Genomic DNA, 22,494 nt, shown 5'->3' with positions numbered 1-22,494 from the left:
AATTCAAACTTTTGGTCATTTTAAATTTTGTAGTAAAATATTTAACGTTTAAAATACCAGCTTTTCAATCGTAAAACAATGCATACATGAATTCATACAGTCACCAAAAATTTTATGTGCAGGTGACCGAATATTTATCAATTCAAATTCTAATAGTCTTTAACAATGTAAACAAAAGGTATAGCCCATAAATCGATAGTAAATAAAACCCAAATTTTATGATCAATCTGTTCAATATTCGCAATTTATTGACAGTTTGTTCATTAAATTCACGCCTAAGTAAACAATACAATCTACGTCGAGTTCATTATTAGTTTTACGGGCAACATTGGAGCAATATCGGTTTTGAACACGTGAGGACATTTAAAGCAACAAATAAAATCCACGAGTCGAACCACCTGCCAAAAAAATGGCTACTTGTTTGTTTTTTCAACGAGTTTAAATGATGCGGATGCAAGAAAAATACATAAATCTTTAATGACATTTTGCTGGTGGTTTGCGACTGATTTAAACAAACATGTCCAACAGTTTTGCAACCAGCGATATACATAAATCAGATCGTGGCATGTATAATGGGCAATATCTACAAAAACACAAATAAAACACTATCACAGCGACCCGATTAATAAAAAACCATTTTAGAGAAACAAAATTACAAAAAATTCAGTTATCAGTCTTCAAAAAAAAAATCTTGTTATCGGGAAACTTCTATCAAAATCCATACGTGTTTCATTGTTACCAATTAATTAATGATACGCGAGATTTCAAAATACATCATCTTTTTGAAAAGCCAAAGAAACAATGCTTTAAACTAATCAATCCACGGGAGTTTGTTTTTAAGGGGAAGAAGAGACAGAAGAAACAAATCAAATCAACTTGAATAATTTGGACAGCAAAAAAATTATAGTTTTTCACAAGAAAATTTTATTAAAAAAGTTTTCCAGCAAATTTCTTTAAAAAAAAAAACATAATTTTAATATTATTACAGATTTATAATATATATTAATAATTAATTGATAATCATATATTAATTTGTCATGCAAAACACTATTGACTAGAGACAACAAGCTAACCAAAACTAATCAAGTTTACACCAAATTGAATGGAAAATTCAAAATTCAAAAATATTCAGTTGAAACCCTTATGAATATACCACTAGTAAAAATTGCATAAAATATTTTGAACCAAAAAATGACGTGTATAACCTGAACCAAACTATATAGAGGTATACAGATAATGCAGACTCTTTTTGCTTGCAGCATTTAACATGATCACTAACAGTGACAGTGGCAGTGTGACTGTGGAATTTTTTTCGGCAGTATTTTCCCCAAATGCGTCCAGATGCCATTAAATTTTCAGTTAAGTTAGTTACAAATTACTGTTCAAAGTGAAGGTCTGTGTGCATGTACTACGTCACAGTTTTTTATAATTATATATATATATATATATATATATATATATATATATATATATATATATATATATATATATATATATATATATATATATATATATATATATATATATATATATATATATATATATATATATATATATATATATATATATACATATATTTGGAAAAATTTACCCCTGCACTTACTACAATACCGAATCTGGCAGGGCGAAGTGGCTTTGCCTTTTTTGTTAAACTAGGTTTTAAAAGATTATAAAAAAAGGTGAAAAAATACATGTTTTTACATAAAACACGTAGTTTTGTCTATAGATTCAGTTACACCTAACGCCCCCGCAAAAATTGCAATTTCCCGCCTAAAAAAATAAGCAGGTGAAAATTTTCCAATTCTTACTATTAAAATTAATGTCAGTTAAAAAATAAAATAATCCCAATTTGATAAAATCAAGTTTAAGAAGGTATAAAACAAGAAAATATCAAAATTTTGACAGCACTATAGGCTTTGCTACAACGACTGAAGAAAGTGACAAATGAAGAATGAAAACCTTACTTTGGAATGCCCAGAAATACTAATAGATTGTCGAACTTTCATTGTCTTTAATTTCTGCTATCTTTATTTAATCTGCACTTGATAACAGTCCGAAACGTGTAACAAAGTTAAGACAAAGGAAGTTCGACAATCTCTTGGCATTTCTACTGATTCATTGTCTATCACCTTCAAACAAACATTGGATGCCCATTTTAAATTGTATATTTACTTGAAAAAACTACGCAAAAATTATTCAAATGGGATTCAAAAATACACCTAAAAATATTTCTGTCATTTTCATATATTTCTTAACTATTGGGCGCCTAGTTAGTAATTGTAACGTTAAGTTTATTTTTTGCTACTTAGCGGTTCTTCAGATAACATAGCTTTGTTCTAGACTGCAACATATACAACATATACTCTACTCTATCAAAAGATTTTGTCCTAATCGAAATAAAAGTTACTGCGGTAGAAGTAACCCGGTCACAACTTTCGTTACTTACCGCACCAATATCACGTTAAAAATATAGGGCGTCTGCGAATCGACTACAAATTGCAGACATGCCAGACATATATTGCATTTCTCAATACTGTGCTATGTTCTGCTTTAAATGCCTTGGGAAATATCTAGTAAACTCAGGAGAAGTTAAGGCAAAAAACTTGTTATATCCGGTTATATCGAACAACAAACTACTACAAAAAGTTTTGAAATAAATAGCCAATTTGAATGAAACCAGCATCAAATGCTTTCGCAAAACGCGAATAAGGTTATGACGACTTTTTCGGCTATACGAAATAGATCCGACTAACAAAGCATAAAATAGGTTCTGTTAATGACGCGGCTACAAACGTCAATGCATATTGTTTGATCATCATCTGGTGCATTAAACAAATTAACACGGTCTAAGTTAACTTCCTGTCCGTCCATCGCTAAATGTAATAATTAGTTTACGAGTTTCGGTTTATGGGTACACTAACGCATACTATGCAGCTATTATAGTACATAACACCGCGGTTAACCTTGCTTTAACATGTCCTTCGTAAACGGTGGGATATCAAATTCTTAAAAGGTATCCAGCGAGTGTTAACGTAACATTATAGAATTTTATTTTAACCCTTAAAATTGTAATCCGAATAAAAATCTATTTTAAAATTAAATGTTTAAATAGAGTTGGAAGTGTCCAGACACAATGAAAGTTTATTTTCATTTTTAGTGTTTTATTAAAAAAAATACATTGCAATGAAATGTGTTAGACAGGCTGTCTCTTCCAATATATTAGCAGTACAGTTTGGTTCGAACACTAATAACTAACATATTAATAATTAACACTTACAGTTCCATAAGCTGGAATGTAGTTACGCAGGTAATCATTAAATAAGAGGCTTATCGGGACTGAATAAAATTCCTAATCATGGCGTGGAGCGTTTTGTCAAAAACTAAACTAAACTAAATATTTTTAAGTAATATCAACAGCTTGAGTGTAACAAAAATACCCCAAGATTGCTACGGTATTGCTAAATCGAGTGCTACATCTTTGTAGTAGTAAAATAAAATAACATCCAACTCCTCGTCACAAACGATTGCAGGCAGCATTAGTGAACCCGAAAATCTTTAAGATGGTAAAAAGTCTCTAACTTTTTTTGATATTTTTTCTTTCTCTCTATCTCGCACTCTCTCTGTCACATTCGAGGTTTCGCTTGTGGGCGCATAATATTGGTAATAAATTTCTAATGTTAAAATTATTTTAAAGGACGCATGCAAGCTTAAACGTAAGTAAATAACTATGTAATTATTAATAATAAGTACTTAAATAATTCTTTAAGCGAAATTTAGATATTTAAAGAAGTTTGCTAATTTTGGTTGGTCTAACGTGTCAGTTTCATTTCCTACGGCTGCGAGTCACTTCGGACATTTCCGGGATATTACCACACGGATTTTGGGAGCAATGGGATGTTTTTGGAAATATCGCACGGCTTGAATTTTCACGTTTGTTAATTCTGTATTCGTGTTGGTTTGCAAAAATATACCCAAACACTAACAGTCGTAGAAAAAGTATGGTATGCAACACGTCTGCCGAACTCGTTAAGTAAATCGTTTATTAAACACTAGCTGCGTTGCGCTCTACTGGAGCCAAATAAACACGTTTTACCGCACTTGTTCCATAATATACTATTACCACACTTGTTGCATAATATACTATTTTTTACGACCTTCTCCTTGGGTACATTTTTGCAAAACCGCACGATTAGATTTACTGAGTAAAGTATGACCTGACAATCAAATCTGACAAACGTAATAGTAACTACGAATCTGACCAGTTTTAAGTAATAGTTTGCGCACGTCTGATGGGTGCATTAGTGAGTATTTTAAAGAAAGAAGTAAAAAAAAAATTTACAGATCAACTTCCATGAACAAGTGGAATAAGACATGAACTTTGAAAGAAAATGATCTAAGCTAAAGCCCAGATTTTCGACGCAAATAATTTTACGAGGCGCCGCCATCACCATTCAATAAAGACTAAAAGCAACCAAGCCTTCAAATAAAAACTTAATCTTTACGATAACCACTTAAACCAATAATTTATTAGTGGTCATTGCAGAGAGGTTATTAATTATAGATAATGAGCGTTCATTTATTTTTACGCAAGAATCTTCAATCGTACTAAACCCACGTTTGATGGAGTAAGGTTTAAGTGCTCCGCTAATTTTTAGTTCTATTTTTAGTTCTACATGCACAAAATGATATTCACAAAATTAACTTGAAAAATGCGTTTATTCTATAAATAATATTATTATTCAATGTTAAGAAAAGTGAAAAATCAAAAATGATAAATGTCTTGTTAGGTGAGAGTTCCATATTTTGTTGTTCTGTTGTACATTGAAGCGCATGTTTATTTTTATTGTCTTGTTTTAAAATGCCATGACCCTCAAAAGATCATCAACATAATTATCCAAATTAATTAACCTTGGTTATCAAAACCAATTGAAATAAAAATTAACATTTACGCTTGGGTCAAAAAGAAATTAATATGAACAAAAATCAAAATAACCGCTAGAAAAATGTTTACCCAATGCAGTTTCTTGCCAAAATATATTATACAGTATTAAACGGTAACAATTACTAGATAGTCCGTTTTAGAGAAAAAACTGCTCGCAGCAATTTGCCGATTAAAAAGTTAAAAAAAAAAGACTGTGAATTGTAATCAGCGTAGTGTTAATTTTAATATTAACCTGTATTTTTAAAATTTTTAATCGGCATCTGGTTACGTGAGAAATTTTTCTTTAAACGCCCGGTAGTTGTGGTTTATGACTCAAAAAGAGAGAGAAGGTCCCCTTCCCTAAATACAATTTTGTATAACAGCTACAAACACAAATACAAATGGATTAAGTTTAAATGACATATCTGAGAGTGATTCGAACGCGTGCCGAGACAAAAATTTTGAGATGCAGACATTAAAAACCTTTTGCAATTTCACATCCGAACGTTCTACTGACTGATTCGTAATTGGCACGTATTTAAAATAGGTTAAGTTCACGATTTGCGTCAACGGATGGTCGAGTTTTTTGAAGGTGTTCGCGTGGTTTTCGGCGCCATTGCATAAAATGATTTTAAATCTAAAATTAAATGTCCGAAAATAAAACGAAATTGAAATACATCTTTTAAACATGCATATTTAAAAATCTTGATTTTAAAATACATTTTTGAGAAGTTCAACAATCGAAAGAACGCAGGTTGGAAATTAAGAGAATTTTTAGGTGGATAACTCGCATTCGATATTAATTGATTAATTAATTAATTTCTAGTTTTAAGGGTAGTGTTTAATAATTCCTGCAGGAAGTGTGAAAAATTAATTATATACTAATGAACTATCTTGAGGAACACACTCAATTTTCCTAATTGCTGGGAAACAGGTCTTTTTCAAAATATTGGCTGGGTTCTATTAATGTAAATTTTGTTGAATTATTAAATAAAAATATGTACTCGCCTCGCCTCTAATCAAATTAAAAATGCATAACTAAATATTCCCAAAGAACACATGTAAATACATATTTTCTAATAGGTAGTCTCATCATTTAATCAAGCTAATTACTTCTATTACTTATTATTGGCTAAAATGCAGGTCGATATCAACTAAATCGTTTTTAAAATACAGAAGTGGTCAACAATACAAACATTTTTTTCAATTTTCTCTTTCATATTATTGACTGTGATTATTTAAAAGTTCAAGACAAAATTACACATGAGAGTAAATGTATTTAGAAATTGATACATATCTACATTTAGTATGTACAGAAGAATACACAAATCAATAACTACACTCACCATTAGGTCCATACTTTTCTTGATTTCGCTTAACTTGATCTGTGCTAAGCCCCCTTTCAGGATCAGTGTTAAAATATTTTAACACTTCATCGACAGTCCTAGTATGTGCATCCTCCATTGTGCTCCACGGTCACTTCTAAAACATTGGAAAATTTCTCAATAATCAATTGTTGCTCAAAGATGAGACTAGTAATACAACATAATAGAAGAAAAGGCGTTTGTCAAGACGAATTGAAAAGAATGGGCGAATTGTTCCTTCAAATTAAATACACGTGTCCTACAGTCAAAAAGCTACTCTTATTCTACGCGAGATCGCACAACTATAGGCAAATTAAAAGTCAATAACCTCAAAATCCGCAAAGCAAAAATACCAAACTCACCTGTTTTGTACTTACTACACGATCAGATTTCGCTAAGTAAATCGAAAATCTGACACAAATGACGAACAAAAATTAGAATTTGATCCTTTCCATTTTTTCAAAAGAATGTTGATATAACCATACTTTTTCAACGCGACTTCCTGATAACAAATTGAACACTAACATACAGTTTTGTAGATATAGAAACAACCGTAATAAATTTATTCAGTACGCGAATTCGCGAAACTTCGAGAAGAATATAATAACAATTAGTTTATTTTACAACGGACGAGACGATTGCTGACTTGTCAACGAAGTTCGCTCGGTTGCCGTTTGTGGTACAGATTGACGTTTACGCCAGCGCAGTGGAGGGAAACAAAATAATAGCACTGAAAAAATTATTTCCTACACCGATTAACAAATCAAATCATTTCAAAAACAAACACATTAAAACCCGAAGATAAGATAACGTGCGCCCCTTTACTTTATTTGCCTCGCACAATTCGCTATACCAGCTAAAGAAAAATAAAACTGATGACAACACACGAAATGAGCATGTGGATGATGGCGATAGGCTGGCCAAGGTCACGTGGGCAGGCGGCGGCAAATTCTTTTAAATAGCTGAATCGCGCTCGTCGGGATAATAAATTATTATTATAAGAAAAGCGAGGTATTTTAGAATGCGTCATTAACGGTCCAAAGTTGTTTTATTTTTGACCAAGCGACGAGGGGTCTCGAATATCCCGGTTTTGGGACAATTGCCAAACCGCCAGCGACGATTTTAGCACACGAACAGAAAATAACAGTTTTGGCAAAGAAGCGCAACAACCCAAGCGCGCTTTTAAAATAAAACCCGTTTTCAAAATTTGTTTGGTGGGTTATATAACACTAAAAATTATTCCTTTTTTTTTAATGTCACTAATTGTAATATTTGTTCGGTTTTACTAGATCCAAATAAACATTAGTAGAGGCAAAATACCTGACACACTTCGAGTGGTAATCCAAAAATCGAGAGATAAATAATCCTTATATCGTCACTGCACTGCACTTAGAAACTTACCGCTCTACGAATATCACAACCCGTAGTCTCAACAGGTGTGGGTACTTATTATCACAATAAATTGTACGTTTTTATAGCAGGTTTAAAGGGTTATAAAAAAATCACGAAGCGAATTAGGCCCCCATGGAGATAAATCGCAACTGATTCACTCGCTGGGTCTACTTACGAAACGGCCACAGGAGTTCGAATGCGGTTGCTTTTATAACTTCGGTAGCTACCTGTGCGTCCGTTGGCATCGTGCCAAACCGGGAATTGGACCGGGCTTTTCGAATTCTCGTGCGTCGTCGTTCCTTAAACCATTTTTGAAAGAAGAAAGTGCCATATTTAAAAATAAATTCAAAGAATAAATTATTGTCTTTATGCAAAATGAAATTAAAACAAAAAAGACTTTTTCCGCTGGAGATGCCGGGTATCGAACCCGGGGCCTTTCACATGCAAAGCGAACGCTCTACCACTGAGCTACATCCCCGCAATTAAAATTAAATTTGAAAATCGTAGTAACCCTGCTATTCCTTTTTACTCTGCATTGGATTGTGGGAATATGTTGATAAATCCCCAGACAAAAATCTAACCAAAAAAATAGCAATCTTAAAAAGGTTATGTTTACTATTATTAATATGAGCGAAGTAACACAATCAAATTTTGTAAAATTATTTCCGTTAATTAAAGAAACATTACAACAAGCAAGGTTTGTAAGCATAGATTTGGAATTTAGTGCTCTAAACCCTTTAAGAAATCATGCTCCAAGGTATGTAATTTAATTATAATTGGTAGTATAATTCGAGTATAGGTATGTATTTTTTTCTTTCAGCTTGTTTGATAGTCCAACTGATAGGTACTACAAACTGAAGAAAAATGTGGAATATGTAATTCCCCTTCAAATAGGAATTACTGCTTTTACATATGACTCAAAGAGAAATAGTTATTTGGGTACCATTTTTGATTTTTATGTTCAACCTGCCTCTTTTCAGTTCCTGCATAAACATTTTTTCTTCCAGTCCAGTACAATAAACTTTTTGAAGCTTTATCATTTTAATTTCAATAAAGTAAGTTAAGTCTACAAAATAATAAACTTAGAAAGTGGTTGTCATTGGCGCAAATGCTATTTCATAAATAATTTTTTCATAATTATTAAGGCAATTTCCTGCAGCACTTTGTCTTTCTTAGAGACTTTTAACTTAAATTTAAATGTAACATTAATTTTATTAGATTTAAGTAAAAATTAACAATGGATGCTTTGAGTTAACTTGAAGAACAGAATTTATTTCAAAAATTGTTGGAGGTTTTAAGTAATTGTTATCAACTGTGACAAAAATCTCTTCCTTCAAAATTTTCTAAAAAAAAAAGTATTGGTATTTAATCAATTGTTTCTATTACCCTTGTAAATAGGAGGAAGAATTTATCAGAGCAAAGTCATAGCCATTAAAACACACTTTTCAAATGTTATTTTTTATTAATAAATAATAAAACATAAACAATCACCAATAGAACAAAGTAAAAAATTAAATTTGTTTCTTTCTCATAACAAAGATATGTACTTAATTTTTACAAAAACATTTGAAATTTTAGTTTGCCTACCATGGAATTTCTTACATAAATAGAACACAGGAGTTAGAGCTAAGGGAGAAACTACGAAATAATGAAATTTCAGAAGTGAATTGCACTTGCAAAACTGAACTGGAAAAAATTGTCGAATCAAAACTTTCAATTGTAACTACCTGGTATTTGAAAGCAAAAGAGGAAGATTTTTTAATAGTTGTTTCAAAAGTTTCTGCCGTGTGCAATAGAGAAATTGAATATTTTTTACACAAAATATTTAGGCAACGTTTTGACAATCTTTGGACTTATGTAGAATCTGACGATTTCATAGTGAAGAAACTATCCATACAGCGGTACAAAGCAATGGATATATCCAATAATTTGGACCCTGATTTGGTGGACAGCTTACTTGGGTTCACCAAAGTGTTTCGGTTAATAGAATCCTTAAATATACCAATTATTGGTCATAACCTTCTACAAGATTTATTGCTGATGGTTAGTAGTTTTGAGTCAGAGTTACCAAACTCCTATAATGACTTTAAAAGTGTAATAACAAATTTATTTCCCATTATATTCGATACCAGAACTATTTCAAATGAGATGAGGAGTTCACTTCCTGAAGAGAAAAGGTGGAATGATAGGGGTAATGATTTTTGATTTTATTTTCCGTGTTGGAGTAGGTGATAAAAACGGTATTCGTATTTGTTTTCTTTTTAGGTTTGGACACAATTTTTGATTATTTTAAAAATGGTGTTGGTCGACATATAGTGTCTAATTCTCCAGCAATAGAGGTTAAATGTGATCAAGAAAATATGGAGACGTTTCACGACGCTGGCTGGGACTCATTTTGTACTGGCTACATTTTTATTAGGTTAGCCCACTTAAACCTTTATCAAAACTATCCACGTTCAAAATCTTTTGTCCCCAATGAACTTATCGGAGGGTTGCTGCAATATAAAAATAGGGTCAATATAATTAGAGGCTCCATATCAACAATTGTAAGTACCTGTTTGTAGGTCGTGGATCTATATTTGAGCCATACATATTTATTCAAATTTTCAGCAAATAGCTACATCCAATTTTACGAAAACATGTAATGTTCCACCACACCACACCCACCCTGTATAACTTTTGCATGGAATTTGATTTCTCTCTCAAAATGTGGTTATTTCAAAAATTTAGCGGGTCCTGCTACAACACCTTGTAGATTTTTTTTTTTTAATTGAAAATGATGTCGGCTTTTCAAAAATGGCTGGATGCCCCAGTAACAGTAGAGAGGTGGTATTAGGGAAACAGATGATTTGGCCAAGAGAAAATTATTTTGTTGTTTGTTGTGTCTCTGCGAGGAAAGTGATGTGGGGTATTCAAACATTTTCGGAAACAAAAAGGCTTAACACATTGTAGTAAACTAGGATACCAAATGATATTTAAAATCAAAATAAAAATTATTTATCTTTATCACTCTTTTTACAATACCTTCGAAGGGGCACCAAATTATCCTTTAACAGACATTACTACTTAACATCTTTACCCCTTTTGAAATATTTAGTATTATCACTTTTTGTGTCAAAAATTAGATCTAATCTGTAACTCGATCACTAATAAATTTTTGAAGACTAAGATAGTTGAAACTTAGTTTACTAAATTAATTTTTTAACGAAAAAATAAGCAATAATGGTAAATTAATTGAACAATTAATGAACAAAAAAGATAATAAAGATAAATATAATAAATTACCGTTTCATTTATTTATTTATTTATTAATAGCGCCTGTTGCATCTAAATGCTTCACATAATTAAACTTTTATTTTTAGGTTAGCTTATTTAAGTTATTTTATTTATATTTTAGGTCGAGATGTAGTTTTCGCTAGATTTCTGTGGGCTATTGAGACCCGAGAAAAATAGTTCTTAACGTTTGAAAGTATTTTTAAATGCGTTAAGCCTTTTTGGAATATCGACGGTTATAATTAGTATTTGAAAATTTTTTAGAAGCCGGGTTTTAAAAATCAACTGCTTTTTTAAGCAGATTTGTGCAAAATAAGGTATATATAACATATGTACATAAATACAGAGTGATCAAAGTTTTAAGGCACAAACTCAAATGGGTGGTCGATCATCATCATTTTAAGTAAATAAGTTTTCTTTGATCTCCATTTTTAGCGGAGCTAGACGGGCCAAAGTTTGATTATTTTTTTCTATTAAAATATCTCGCTCACTTGAACTGGTGTGGTTAATACTTCCTAGAAGATCATTTATGCGAAAAAGGCAAAATTAACATGTTTTAGTAACTGGAAGATATCAGAGGCGTACCACGAAAAAGTTTGAGGGGGATAAAAAAAGCCCCCTCAGACGTACCACCTTGCAGATTTTGAAAATATTTGAAATTCTTCAAATGTCCCCTAAAAAGTATTACGCACAGCAAATTTCAAAACAATATCTTGTAAGTGAGCGAGATATTTTAATTAATAGAAAAAATAAATTTTGATTCCCAGTAACTATTGCCGCTTTCAGTTTCTGTCCTAAAACCTACAACACCCTGTTTAACGGAACTCCCTAAAGTAATCAATCTAACACAAAATTTTCAAGAAAGTCAAGATCGTTCGTGTGAGTTTTGGTCAGTTTTTTTATTGGGATTGCGGAATCTATGGTGGAAAAGATTATTTGAGATTAATGTGGAAAATTCACCAAATTAATTTAAATGAAATAAGTTACAATTATAAGATGGTATATAATCATAAATAATAAAATGATTTGAATACATTTTCAATAAAATTTTTAAAAAGTATAGCGCTCAAAGTACACGATTAATATTGTAGTTATTTCATATATATTAGTATACAGGGTGTTTGGTAATTGAGTGACGATATTTAAATAACAATAATTTTAAGAACAAAAATTCCTTTTATTATGTTAATTTTCTTATTAATATCACTAGTGGTGTAGCACTCTACCATAAAATAAGGGTTGTCCAAAATCATCAAGTTCATTGTAGCTATGTTTACTACTATTTCTTCCGCAGAACCTTGGCGGGACCGATCCCGACTCCACCAGACCTCCCTATCTCATCATTGAATCAGTTAAAAATAAACCGCTTAATATATGCCAGGTGAGTTAATCGTCTTTTTAAGAAACATTTTGGAAAAACCACAATTAGTAGTCACTAATTCGCTTCGGTAAAGCTGGATTGAAACACTGTTTTTTTCCAATCCCCAAAATTTTGCGCTTCCAAAAATACTCGATGTGAAGGTCCCAGCTAAGCTATATTTACATTTTTTACGCACAAGATCTAGAAGTTTTCGATAGGTGCAATTCTATTATTTTTATGCAGACATTCACATTCAATTTCAACGCTATCATAAAAGTTATGACATTCCGTGCGTATGCGTATTTAATTAATTATATTACATTATACTTAAACGGACAATTTTTAACATAATTTGTTGCAGAAAGAAGTTGTATGCAATTTTGCAGTTCTAGAGATGAATCTAGTTACAGCATTACCAAAATGTATCTATAGCGCATATTTATTTCTGTGTGCCCTGGCGCCGCTTCGTTTTAATAAACCAGTTAATGCGGTCTACTATGCATGTTTTCACTTTCGCTAGAGATTTGTTAAAATTTTTATATTGTTCACAATTTAAGCTGCAAGGGTTGGAGTTATCCACTCTGTTAACTTTTATTGTGGGCAGAGATAGGTATTTGAATTTAAACGGCCTTAAGGCGATTTTACCTGAACATATACTTTGTTTAGAACGCCAGATTTCCTTATTTCGATTTCTTAAGCAATGTCGAACCGCTCGGATTGACGTTCCGTGCTTTCCTTTTTAACAATTACAATCGGAGACAATCTAACGGTTCTTACTATTTTGGCGGAGCAAACAGATTTATTCGAATAAGTGAGGTTAGGAATTTTTATTTCATTTTGTTCTAAAGTTGAAATTGTAAAATGGAGGTTTGCAAATTTAGGGTAGGTAATTTCAAATAAACTGCAGAAGCCGGAAAACATTTTCGTTTTTTTTATCATGCGGAGAGCATGAGCAAATATGGCTGTACATAAGTTTTTCATGACTCCAAATTTCAAAACATAAACCTCCAGTTATAACAGTGAGAGTTGATTGCATAGAAAAATAATCAAATGACACTTGAATATGTAATTAGTTTATCACTAAAATTTATCAAGAAATTAGCACGAAGAACTGCAGGACATTTTTGTTTTATGTAATAACAAAAGTTTTTACAAGAAGTTTACCGCTTATTGACCAGTAAATTTTGGTAAGAATTGTCTGTTAAAATCCGAAACGTTTATGATACCCTCCTTATTGCTTGCTTATAGAGAGTTTTTCAGTTGTTTCACAATTTGCATTTTTTTTTAAGGTAACGGCAATTCTAGGATCTTTTGGGTTTATCGAGGTGAAAAAAATTCCATTTCAGCGCCAAAGAGCACTGGTCGCAGTTGATAATTTTGGCAAGTAAGTTTATATTTTTATAATCAATCTTTTGTCAAAGGCATTCCGTCAGGAATTAAATGTTGCCAAGAGTCGTTGTATAAAAATCAGTTATTATTATACCGACGGCAGATTTGAAATATAGTTAACGATTATAAATTTTTGCGAAAGTTTTAATTTATAAAGTATTTTATTTTTTGTTCTTTTCAAATATAAGCACATTTTGAATGTTTTGACGAAAGTAGATTCTGATGTCAAATCTGCCAGTGTTTTATATGCCATGGGCATTTGAAAAATTCTCGTCGTCTCGTCTATTCTTCGTGGGTTTCTGTTGTACGTTACCGTATAAAAGGAAATAAAAACTTCGTGATAGAGCTGTCTGCGCTAATTTTCGGAACAAAATTGTTGTTTTCAGAAATACTACATTATTATTACTGGATTTCCATTTTGGTCTGTCTCTTCGCCAGGACTGTTTCTAATTCTCATACTTAAGAGTAACTGCGTTATGTGCCGTGCAGAAGCCTTGGCAGCTGCAAATACCTATCATTTACTACTACGTATATGGCTTTCTGCAAATTGTATGGCGCAGTTTCCAAAAATTGGTATCCCTGTATAGTTTATCACAAACATTTTTTAAGTAATGATTTTAATTAATTCTGCAAAAGGCGCAGTAAGGTCTGCTCTGCATTTTAATGCGCTTTAGTCGGGAATAGGAAGTAATTTTCTCTTTAAAATAACAAGGTGATTATTTTTTGTATATTTGCAGGTAGGCATATTAAATGTGGACTATTTTATTTTATTTTATATCAGAAATGTCCTATACACTTGTTTATAAAAATTAGGACGAGGACCATTATCAATTTTTTTTTCGAAAAGAATTTGTCCCAAAAATATTCTCTTTTTAAATATTTGATTATTCATTTATTTACTTTCTAGCCGATTTTTTCTTTTATGACTGTTTACTATATTTTTAAAAACAATTTGAAATTATTTTACGGAAAAAGAATCTGTGGCTCCAACTTTAGTTAACTACAATTATATCTTATTCTTTTCTTTTCCAAGCACGCTAACACTCATATCTTCTTTCGATACCCGGTTTCGTCGAACCGAAAAATATGTCAGATTCTTTCGAAAATGGAAAAAAACGAGTGTTTTCATAGACGGTATCTATCGGATTGAAGTCATTTCCAAAATGAATTCATTTCTCATGAAAACGTAGCAATATTATAACGAACCAAAATAGTTGTTGAGATTCATAACGGTGCAAAAGTTTCTCGAGTCTTATGAATTCCGTCTGATTTACCGAGACCAATTAATGACGTCTAAGTTATTTCGAAATAAATTGCGCCAAAATATTTTGCCGTCACGATATTTTAAATATAAATTAATCTAAAATTTCTAACCGCTGACTTTACTAGAACAATAAAATGTTGACGCTTTTTTAGTAATTTAAAAATCACATTTGATCGAAAGAAGCTGTTGTTACTTTTTTGCATACCCACAAAACCAATTTTCGTTAAATCAAATTATGAAAAAAGATGAAGTTTTGCTGTGACGGGCATCCACGTTTCAATAATTGCGTTCATTTGATGTCATTTACTATCTACGTCTAGCATATTTTTATGCACGCGCGTTGAAGCCCAACAATAACGTAAACGGTTCCTTAAATAACCCCGATGGGATAAGCTCAGAAAAAAATTGGCAGACCGCGAAAATCCTGTCCGTGTATTAATTAAAAACAGGTGGATGCCAAAACTCTACCTACTTTTTTATTTAATTATGCGCGACTGGCTTTGAAACTACGATTTACTTGGCCCCCAGAATCAAGGTCTAAAAATATCCACCTTTCTTATCCCCAGGAGGTTTTAATTATCTTTTTTCTTATGCCTGGATTGCGAGTTACATTTTCCTGGGAATGATCCTATTGCATACGCCTACCCAAGCTGAATGGCATTGTAATTTTTTAACATCAAGAAAAAATTAGAGTTATGTATCTTCAGTCTGGCATCGTTAAATTTATTTTTACCTATTTAATTAACAATGGACTTCCTAACAATTTTGTTTGTCATTATCCTGTTTTTTCTTTAGGAAATGAAAATATCCGTAAGCATACACTTGAATCAAGTTCGATATTGCAAAAATATTGATTCAGTTTTATTATTTTACTATCATAAATGTTACTGCCTATTTTTTGATATTTTTGAGAAAGTAAGGAAAAGCATTATTTTTTTAAATAACCGGTAAACTGAACCACTGATCAAATGTTGCCGTTAATGTTTAACCAGAGTATAGAGATTTTGCATTTAATGTTTTTCGGTAGCCTATAAAAAGGGAATATTTTTATTGTTCTGTATATATTAAAAAACTTGGACAAACTCCAACAACAAGCGATGTTTTATTACTTCTACATTGGTGGTTTATATTTGATAAACGTCTATAAAATATAGCTAGTAGTAAATCTTGACGTTTTAGTGCTCTTTTCCGCTGATAGAACAATGCTTAAGCATCGATGCGGAAATGTGTTTGTTACGATTGTTGCGTTAGTAAAATGCACAGATGATTTTAAAACGAAATAATGATCTTTAATTCCTGTAAAATGTTTTACGACTGAAATTTTTATTTACTTGGAACGTTGTGATAATCACTCTGAACAGAACGAACTTATAACACACTTTACTTTTTTTCTTAGTCCTTAAACGTTTCATAAAAATGTGTACACTAATTCTAATTTTATCTGCAATAAGGTACTTAAAATTACATAGCGTTGTCACAAATAGATTTCTTCCAAAAATAGAATAGAAATGTGAATAAAAATATAATCCGATTTACTTTTGATGCATGTGAGAAGAAATCATATAATTGCTATGTGCTATCCAAATTGTGGCATCAAGGACAAAGATACAACACACTGAATAGATAATAAGAAGGAAATATTTTAATTAATCATAATTATAATTTTAATTTAAGCAAAGGAAAAGTTTATATCATCGCATATCTAGTTCAGTGACAACTAAACGACTAAGTGGTTTGAAAAAGATTAGACGTACTTGCAAAATAACATTAGCAAGCAAGTAGGTACCTGGCGTAAATAGATATGTTTTTTCTTTAAACGTTAATACCTAATTCCGTACTTAGATAATAGTGACGCAACTTAACAAGCATTGCATTTTTTTTCTAAAAAGCTTAAAGAGCTAGCGGGACATTTGCAAAAATAGTAATAAATATGGACAAATAACCATTTAACAATCTTATTTTCAAAACAAGTCACGTTATGACCATGATAAATATATAAATTATATTAATTTACTTTGATAATGACAATGACAACAATATCAGAATAACTGCTGAATAATGCCATTAATGGATTAATAAGTAAAAGACTTTTGCCGTACTATTTTTGAAGTAATTGCTGCCAGGGTTTATGCAAAATGATAACCTCAAGGGCGCTGCTGCTACAGTAGTACGTTTAATCGTTTGGCTCTGTAAAAACCTTGGCAGCAATTACTGCATTGACAAATCTTTCAAAATGTACCGCAATAATATCAGCACCTTCACCAACAAATTCGCATTTTAAATCAATAAAAAATGTTGATTTAATAATCCTTTGATGTTAAAAGTATTACCTACTTTAACAGTCACTTTATTCAAAAGCCTACCTGTCCGATCATCTTACTTATTAAACCAAATGACATAATGGTAATTTGTTATTGTTATCGATATCAAAGAAAATCAGTAGTTTCATTCTCATATTTTCAGAGAAATGTCATTAGTCCACCACTATTTTGAAAATAAAGTAGTTCGTATTTTTAAATAGTTTTGCCAATATCAATATTAAAAAAGCAGCTTTCGCTACCTTTTTAAGCTTTTATCCCTCTTCACTATTAACTAAAATTGCATACTCTTGCATTTAACATTTTTTTAAAAATCCAGTATGCAACATTTAAATAAAAGCACATCTAACCTTCCCCACCACTTTATTTTACCAGACATATCCAAATTGTTCAAACAAAAAAAAACCAAACTGGGTGAGGATTGTGCTGCCACTATTTTGAACACGCCTTTTTGTTTTTTGCGCATTTGTTTATTCGCTGCAAAAGCGGCCTATCTAGAAACTTGAACATAATTTCCAGTACATATTTATGGCCTTTTTGGATTTTTTTTTTCTGCAGAATATAGGCTTATATTACAGCCGAGATTCTTTCTTAGAGGGACACCTGGCATTTTTAATTGCTCAAGAATTCTTCATCATGTTGGTTTAGAAATAAACTATCAGTTTTTAATAATATTGTTAGATAAAATTACTTCTTTTGCAGTGCAAAAAAAATTTTAAATAATTTTCGAAATCATCAGGAATTTCGAATTTTCCAGTACAGTGCCTTGAAGCACTCAGTCCCTGTTAGGATGATTATTGCGTAAGTATTATTTATTGTTAAAGAAATGTATGTTTTTACTCTTATTATTTTTCAATTTCAGAGGGAGTGTAGCTATAGTGGGTGCTGTAATTTTATGGCTGGCGATTGAATAATCAATAAAAAATTCCTGACGATATCAATGTAATGAAAATAAAGGTGATATTCTGAGTGAAATTCATTATTTATTATTGTTAGCCCCTAAATTTTACATCCTATTTAAATAGTTATAAATAGTGTCCCATTCAAAGTAAAAAAGTAAAAATAGTCTATTGTGTTGATGTTTATTTTGGTAGATTAAAAACCTACGCACAAACATTCGAAATTTTTGAACGGCATATGTTTTTTATCATTTACTTACTACTTGTCGAATTTGGTTCATGTATATTTGAAAATGTTTTGGCAGTAATATAGTATTTATAAAAAGCTTTAGCTCGGGAAAAAAATTACATATTATGTAACTTCAAGTATTCAATTTTATTTAGTCCTTCTTTTACGCAAACGTTTCAATCTGTCTGTTTGAACTCATAAAAACTTTAGAAACCAGTTAACACAATTTTTGCTTACTTACGTCTTGTAATTTTGAGTGTATTTACAACATTCACCTATTTTTTACTCAAAAATAGCACTTTAGAACATATTCTTAGTTAAAATTAGATATTGGCGGTTTATCAAGCTGTGGTAATAAAAAGATAGACACACACGTTGTGTCGAACATTCCATTCGTTATTTACTTTGAATGCGTATTCTATATTTCCGCGGTAATATAAATTATCTATAGACTTTTTTTAAATTAACTAGAATTTGGTATTCAGTTTATCCACAAATTTCCCCGGTTTTCGGTTATGGGAGGACACCTCTATCCCTACGGAGCTTTCGATTTTGATGCTGTCATAGGAACCTATTATTGTTCATTTATTCCTGTTTCACCATACGAGTATCCCCATAATTATTTGTCCCTATACTATACAGTGTGATCAAACTTAAATCGGCACTAATGGCAACTTTTATTATTGAAGCTATGTAGTTTTGAATGAGGAAAAGGAACAAAAAAATCGTTTTAACGCAGATAGATACCCGAGCGATCCAAAAAAATTAAATCTTTGTCTTTATGGTTTTAGCATTTTGTATGATTAGGATGGTTTCAAATAGGCTCGGTTCACATTTTTTATCGAATTAATTAAAGGTACGGCTAAAAAATAATCATAATCGGTCTACAAAAAATCAGAATTTTATTCGCACGTTTTTAAGGCCTTAAGAACTCAAAAATCCATAATGCAAGAAAGGGACGCTCGCATGCTCGACATTGTCGTCAGATTTTAGTGCGTCCTTTAAATTTTCAAATTATGTTGTTGGTTGTCTAGTACCTCATTGATTCATTATTACAAAAAAGACAAATACCTAAGTTTTTCGTATTTACAGGATGCAAAAAATGCAGAAAAACTATTTTCTTCCTTAGGATCCATCACAAGAAGGTACCATTGACAATTTGACGTTTAATTTCATTTTATATGCAGCAAACGAAACGAACCTTTGTTATTTCACATACCATATATAGATTTCGTATTTATTTAACCTCCTGATTTACCTGGAAATTGAAATTCCGAATAGTGCGCCATCCGTTATAAAGCTCAGTGGTTAATTTTGGTTAGAAATAAAATATCGTAAATAAGTATTTTTTGAGAATTTCAGGACATTGGTCTAGTTTTAAAAATTAAATAAAACTGAAAATGAAAAGTTTTAAAAAAGGTTGGAGAAATAATTTTTTGAAGTTCCAAAAAACACAAGACTAACATTTGATTTAGATTCGGATTAGGACTCAAAGGACCATAGTTAATAAAGGTTTATCTAGGTTGATCTGTCTGATTAGACTCCTTGGTGTAGCTCGCTGCCTCTTGATTGGTTTTACCCAGCAGATAAAAACTCACTCTCGCTGGACCTTCACATTGGTATAACAAGGGTGTGACTAGTAGAATCTACGTTCAGTGTTTTCTTCCACTCCAATTAGCCTTAAATGAATCTCACGCACTCCGTAGAACCAAGACTAAGAAATCCGGTACGGACTGAATAACACGAACAATGGAAGGTTTGTTCCGACTTCAGACGTTGCTAAACTAGTTCTCAACAGCACCACAGAAATTTTCAGAACAAACAAAATAAGAATTGGTAACTGTTAATTCATGTACATTATAAGAGAATTTTGAACATACATTGTAACGAAGCTCGAAAATCTATACAACTATACTAGATATATTCGAATAATTCGTTAAAAGTAATAAATTTAGTCTGAAAGGAAAATCGCCGACGGTAATCGCCGATAGGGTAATAAAAATTTATCTTTCCAAATTATTTTATCTGAAAATTAATCTCCAATGTATAAATTTCCGGCATTTTCAAATCACAGTTTTCAATCGGCAAATTTTTTCGATATGTTTATCATTGGAATTCTAATTATATACTCGCATGGTCGGCTTAGATTTGCTTTAAAAATACAGCGGTAAAGTAAACATTGCTAAATAGTCTAAATTACGTAATATCCGCTTAAACTGAAAATTATTTTATCGCATTGCATTTTGTTTTTAAGGTAGTGCAAAAATCTCAATCTTTTATAGTTACAAATAAATAAAAAAACATTGAGTCCCAAAAAATATACCTGTTATAGGTAAAAAATCATGGACATTTTTTTTTAATCGTGTTAATATTTCGATTACCAAACGGTAAGGATAATTTTAGAATAAATTTTTGGCAAAAACATGTCTGTTTTGTGTTACAGGAATTTGCTGATATTACCTACTGTAGCTTCAGAGTGCTCAAAAATAATAATCATGATAATGCCATTTTAAATAGTAGTAGGTAATATAGGGGGTCTATCCATAAACCATCATCAAATTTAAGATCATGCGATGAAAAAAATGTTAGATCAGATCAAAAACCGAAAAAGACTTGCATCAGTTGTGTACTATCTTGAAAGTGGGATAGTTCTAAACAACAAACAACAAAAAATCGACTCAAAACTGTGCTGGGCGATGAAAATCAGCTACAAGTTTTATTATAGGAGTAACAAAAACATTCAAAATCCAGGCAAAATATTTTTTTAATCATGACGTACGAAATTTGTCATATTCTATAAGCGACTCTTTTTACAGACCACTCCAATATTCCAATTTTCAAAGCATATCACAATGTCTCATAGGCAAACTCTAATAACAAAACAATGTGTTAGAAATATGTTAGAATCCAAAAATCTTCCAAAAACCAAAATGGATTATCATCATCTCTCAAAAACAGCTAGGTATAATACGGATCTGTTTGTCGCAAATAAAGGAATGAGATTTAGAAGTGTCGGAAGTGTAAATAAAGAGACAACCGTAATTCCTTCTGTAGTTAGTTTAGTGTGCAGTAAGTAAAAACGAGTGTTCTAATTCTAGTTGCTAATTATTAGTTGCATTTTGTCTACAAAACGAACTGGAAAAGTCAATGGATTAATAGTAGGCCCGAAGTATAGATAACTGATCAGTATCATTTATCCTATTTTCAAAAATAAATCATGACAGTAGTGGTTACACATATTTTATTTATATTTTGGAAAGTATGAAAATGTATTGAAAGGAATTTTGAAAAAATCTTTCACTCTACATCACAAATACATTGCATATTCTTCAAAGAAACTTTACAGGCTACTGTAATATTTTTTATAAAACTTCTGGATTCCTCCTGCGTCGGTTTTTGTTGAGTCGAACTAGCTAACGTTTCGCCAACCATTCAGTTGGCATCTTCAGAGCTTGACTGAAACTGGCTCCCATTTTACTGTGTACCTGCTTTTATATTGTTTGAAGGGGGCAGAGCTAAATGAGGGGCATAAACACTGTCTCGGATGACTGATTACCATATTGGTGACAGCAGTAATCACAAACTTTCAACATGTTCTACTTCTGTCATTTTAGATCTGTGCTTTTCCTTTTATATCTATTAAAGGATTAATTGTTTTATCTCATCATGTCGTTTCTTACTCCCGATTAAGAAATCCACTTTATTTCAATTACTCTATAAACGGCTCGAATTTAGACTCACTACATTAAGATATCTTGGAGTTGTGTTTGATGAGAGGTCCGTCCACCTTTATCTCTCATGGTGATCACTTAGAGCCGACGCCTCTAGAATCTTGCAGTGGCGCGCTATCCTGTACCCAGATAATATGCTTCATGGCTTCAATCATAGTTAAGCCACGTCTCTGATGTTCCGATGACATCGAATTGTACGGAATAGACCCGCTTCAGTGGGTATTTAAGATGCACAACCAGCGCAATCGGACATGAATGGAGGGTAGCTTATACGGCCAACCATAGATAGAAACTGTCCTCGGTTGGTATTGCCATTATTACCATTAATCAATTAATCAATGACATAGTCACGTC

General features: G+C 31.6%; 2 protein-coding genes and 1 non-coding gene across 7 annotated transcripts in view; 1 reads left to right on the top strand and 2 right to left on the bottom strand.

The window, feature by feature from the left end:
- Window positions 1-7,862, bottom strand: part of LOC132704157 (calcium-transporting ATPase sarcoplasmic/endoplasmic reticulum type) — a 28,075-nt gene extending 20,213 nt beyond the window's left edge. For 3 of the 5 annotated variants that reach the window (XM_060673981.1, XM_060673980.1, XM_060673977.1), the window contains exons 1-2: window positions 7,687-7,862; window positions 6,268-6,403 (exon numbers count right to left, since the gene is read on the bottom strand). In XM_060673981.1, the coding sequence (XP_060529964.1) occupies window positions 6,268-6,385 (118 nt within the window). In that variant the 5' untranslated portion in view covers window positions 6,386-6,403; window positions 7,687-7,862. Of the gene's footprint in view, window positions 1-6,267; window positions 6,404-6,647; window positions 7,502-7,605 lie in introns of those variants that run through there. The other 2 variants (XM_060673979.1, XM_060673978.1) reach the window with 2 other exon arrangements.
- Window positions 7,863-8,083: 221 nt separating this feature from the next.
- Window positions 8,084-8,155, bottom strand: Trnaa-ugc (transfer RNA alanine (anticodon UGC)). Its single transcript has one exon. It is a non-coding gene; the product is annotated as a tRNA-Ala (tRNA).
- Window positions 8,156-8,265: 110 nt separating this feature from the next.
- LOC132703742 (pre-piRNA 3'-exonuclease trimmer-like) lies at window positions 8,266-18,251 on the top strand. The gene is made up of 8 exons (XM_060673181.1): window positions 8,266-8,434; window positions 8,498-8,732; window positions 9,256-9,868; window positions 9,943-10,223; window positions 12,245-12,331; window positions 13,600-13,694; window positions 17,984-18,082; window positions 18,144-18,251. Exons 1-8 carry the CDS (start codon window positions 8,286-8,288, stop codon window positions 18,193-18,195), a joined length of 1,611 nt encoding a protein of 536 aa, XP_060529164.1. The 5' UTR covers window positions 8,266-8,285; the 3' UTR covers window positions 18,196-18,251.
- Window positions 18,252-22,494: the final 4,243 nt, after the last annotated feature.

Source organism: Cylas formicarius, unplaced genomic scaffold (assembly GCF_029955315.1).
Source record: "Cylas formicarius isolate icCylForm1 unplaced genomic scaffold, icCylForm1.1 PGA_scaffold_6__28_contigs__length_40554024, whole genome shotgun sequence".
Classification (NCBI taxonomy): Eukaryota; Metazoa; Arthropoda; class Insecta; order Coleoptera; family Brentidae; genus Cylas; species Cylas formicarius.
The sequence above is the reverse complement of the archived record's forward strand: the minus strand, read 5'-3'. Positions and strand labels throughout refer to the sequence as shown.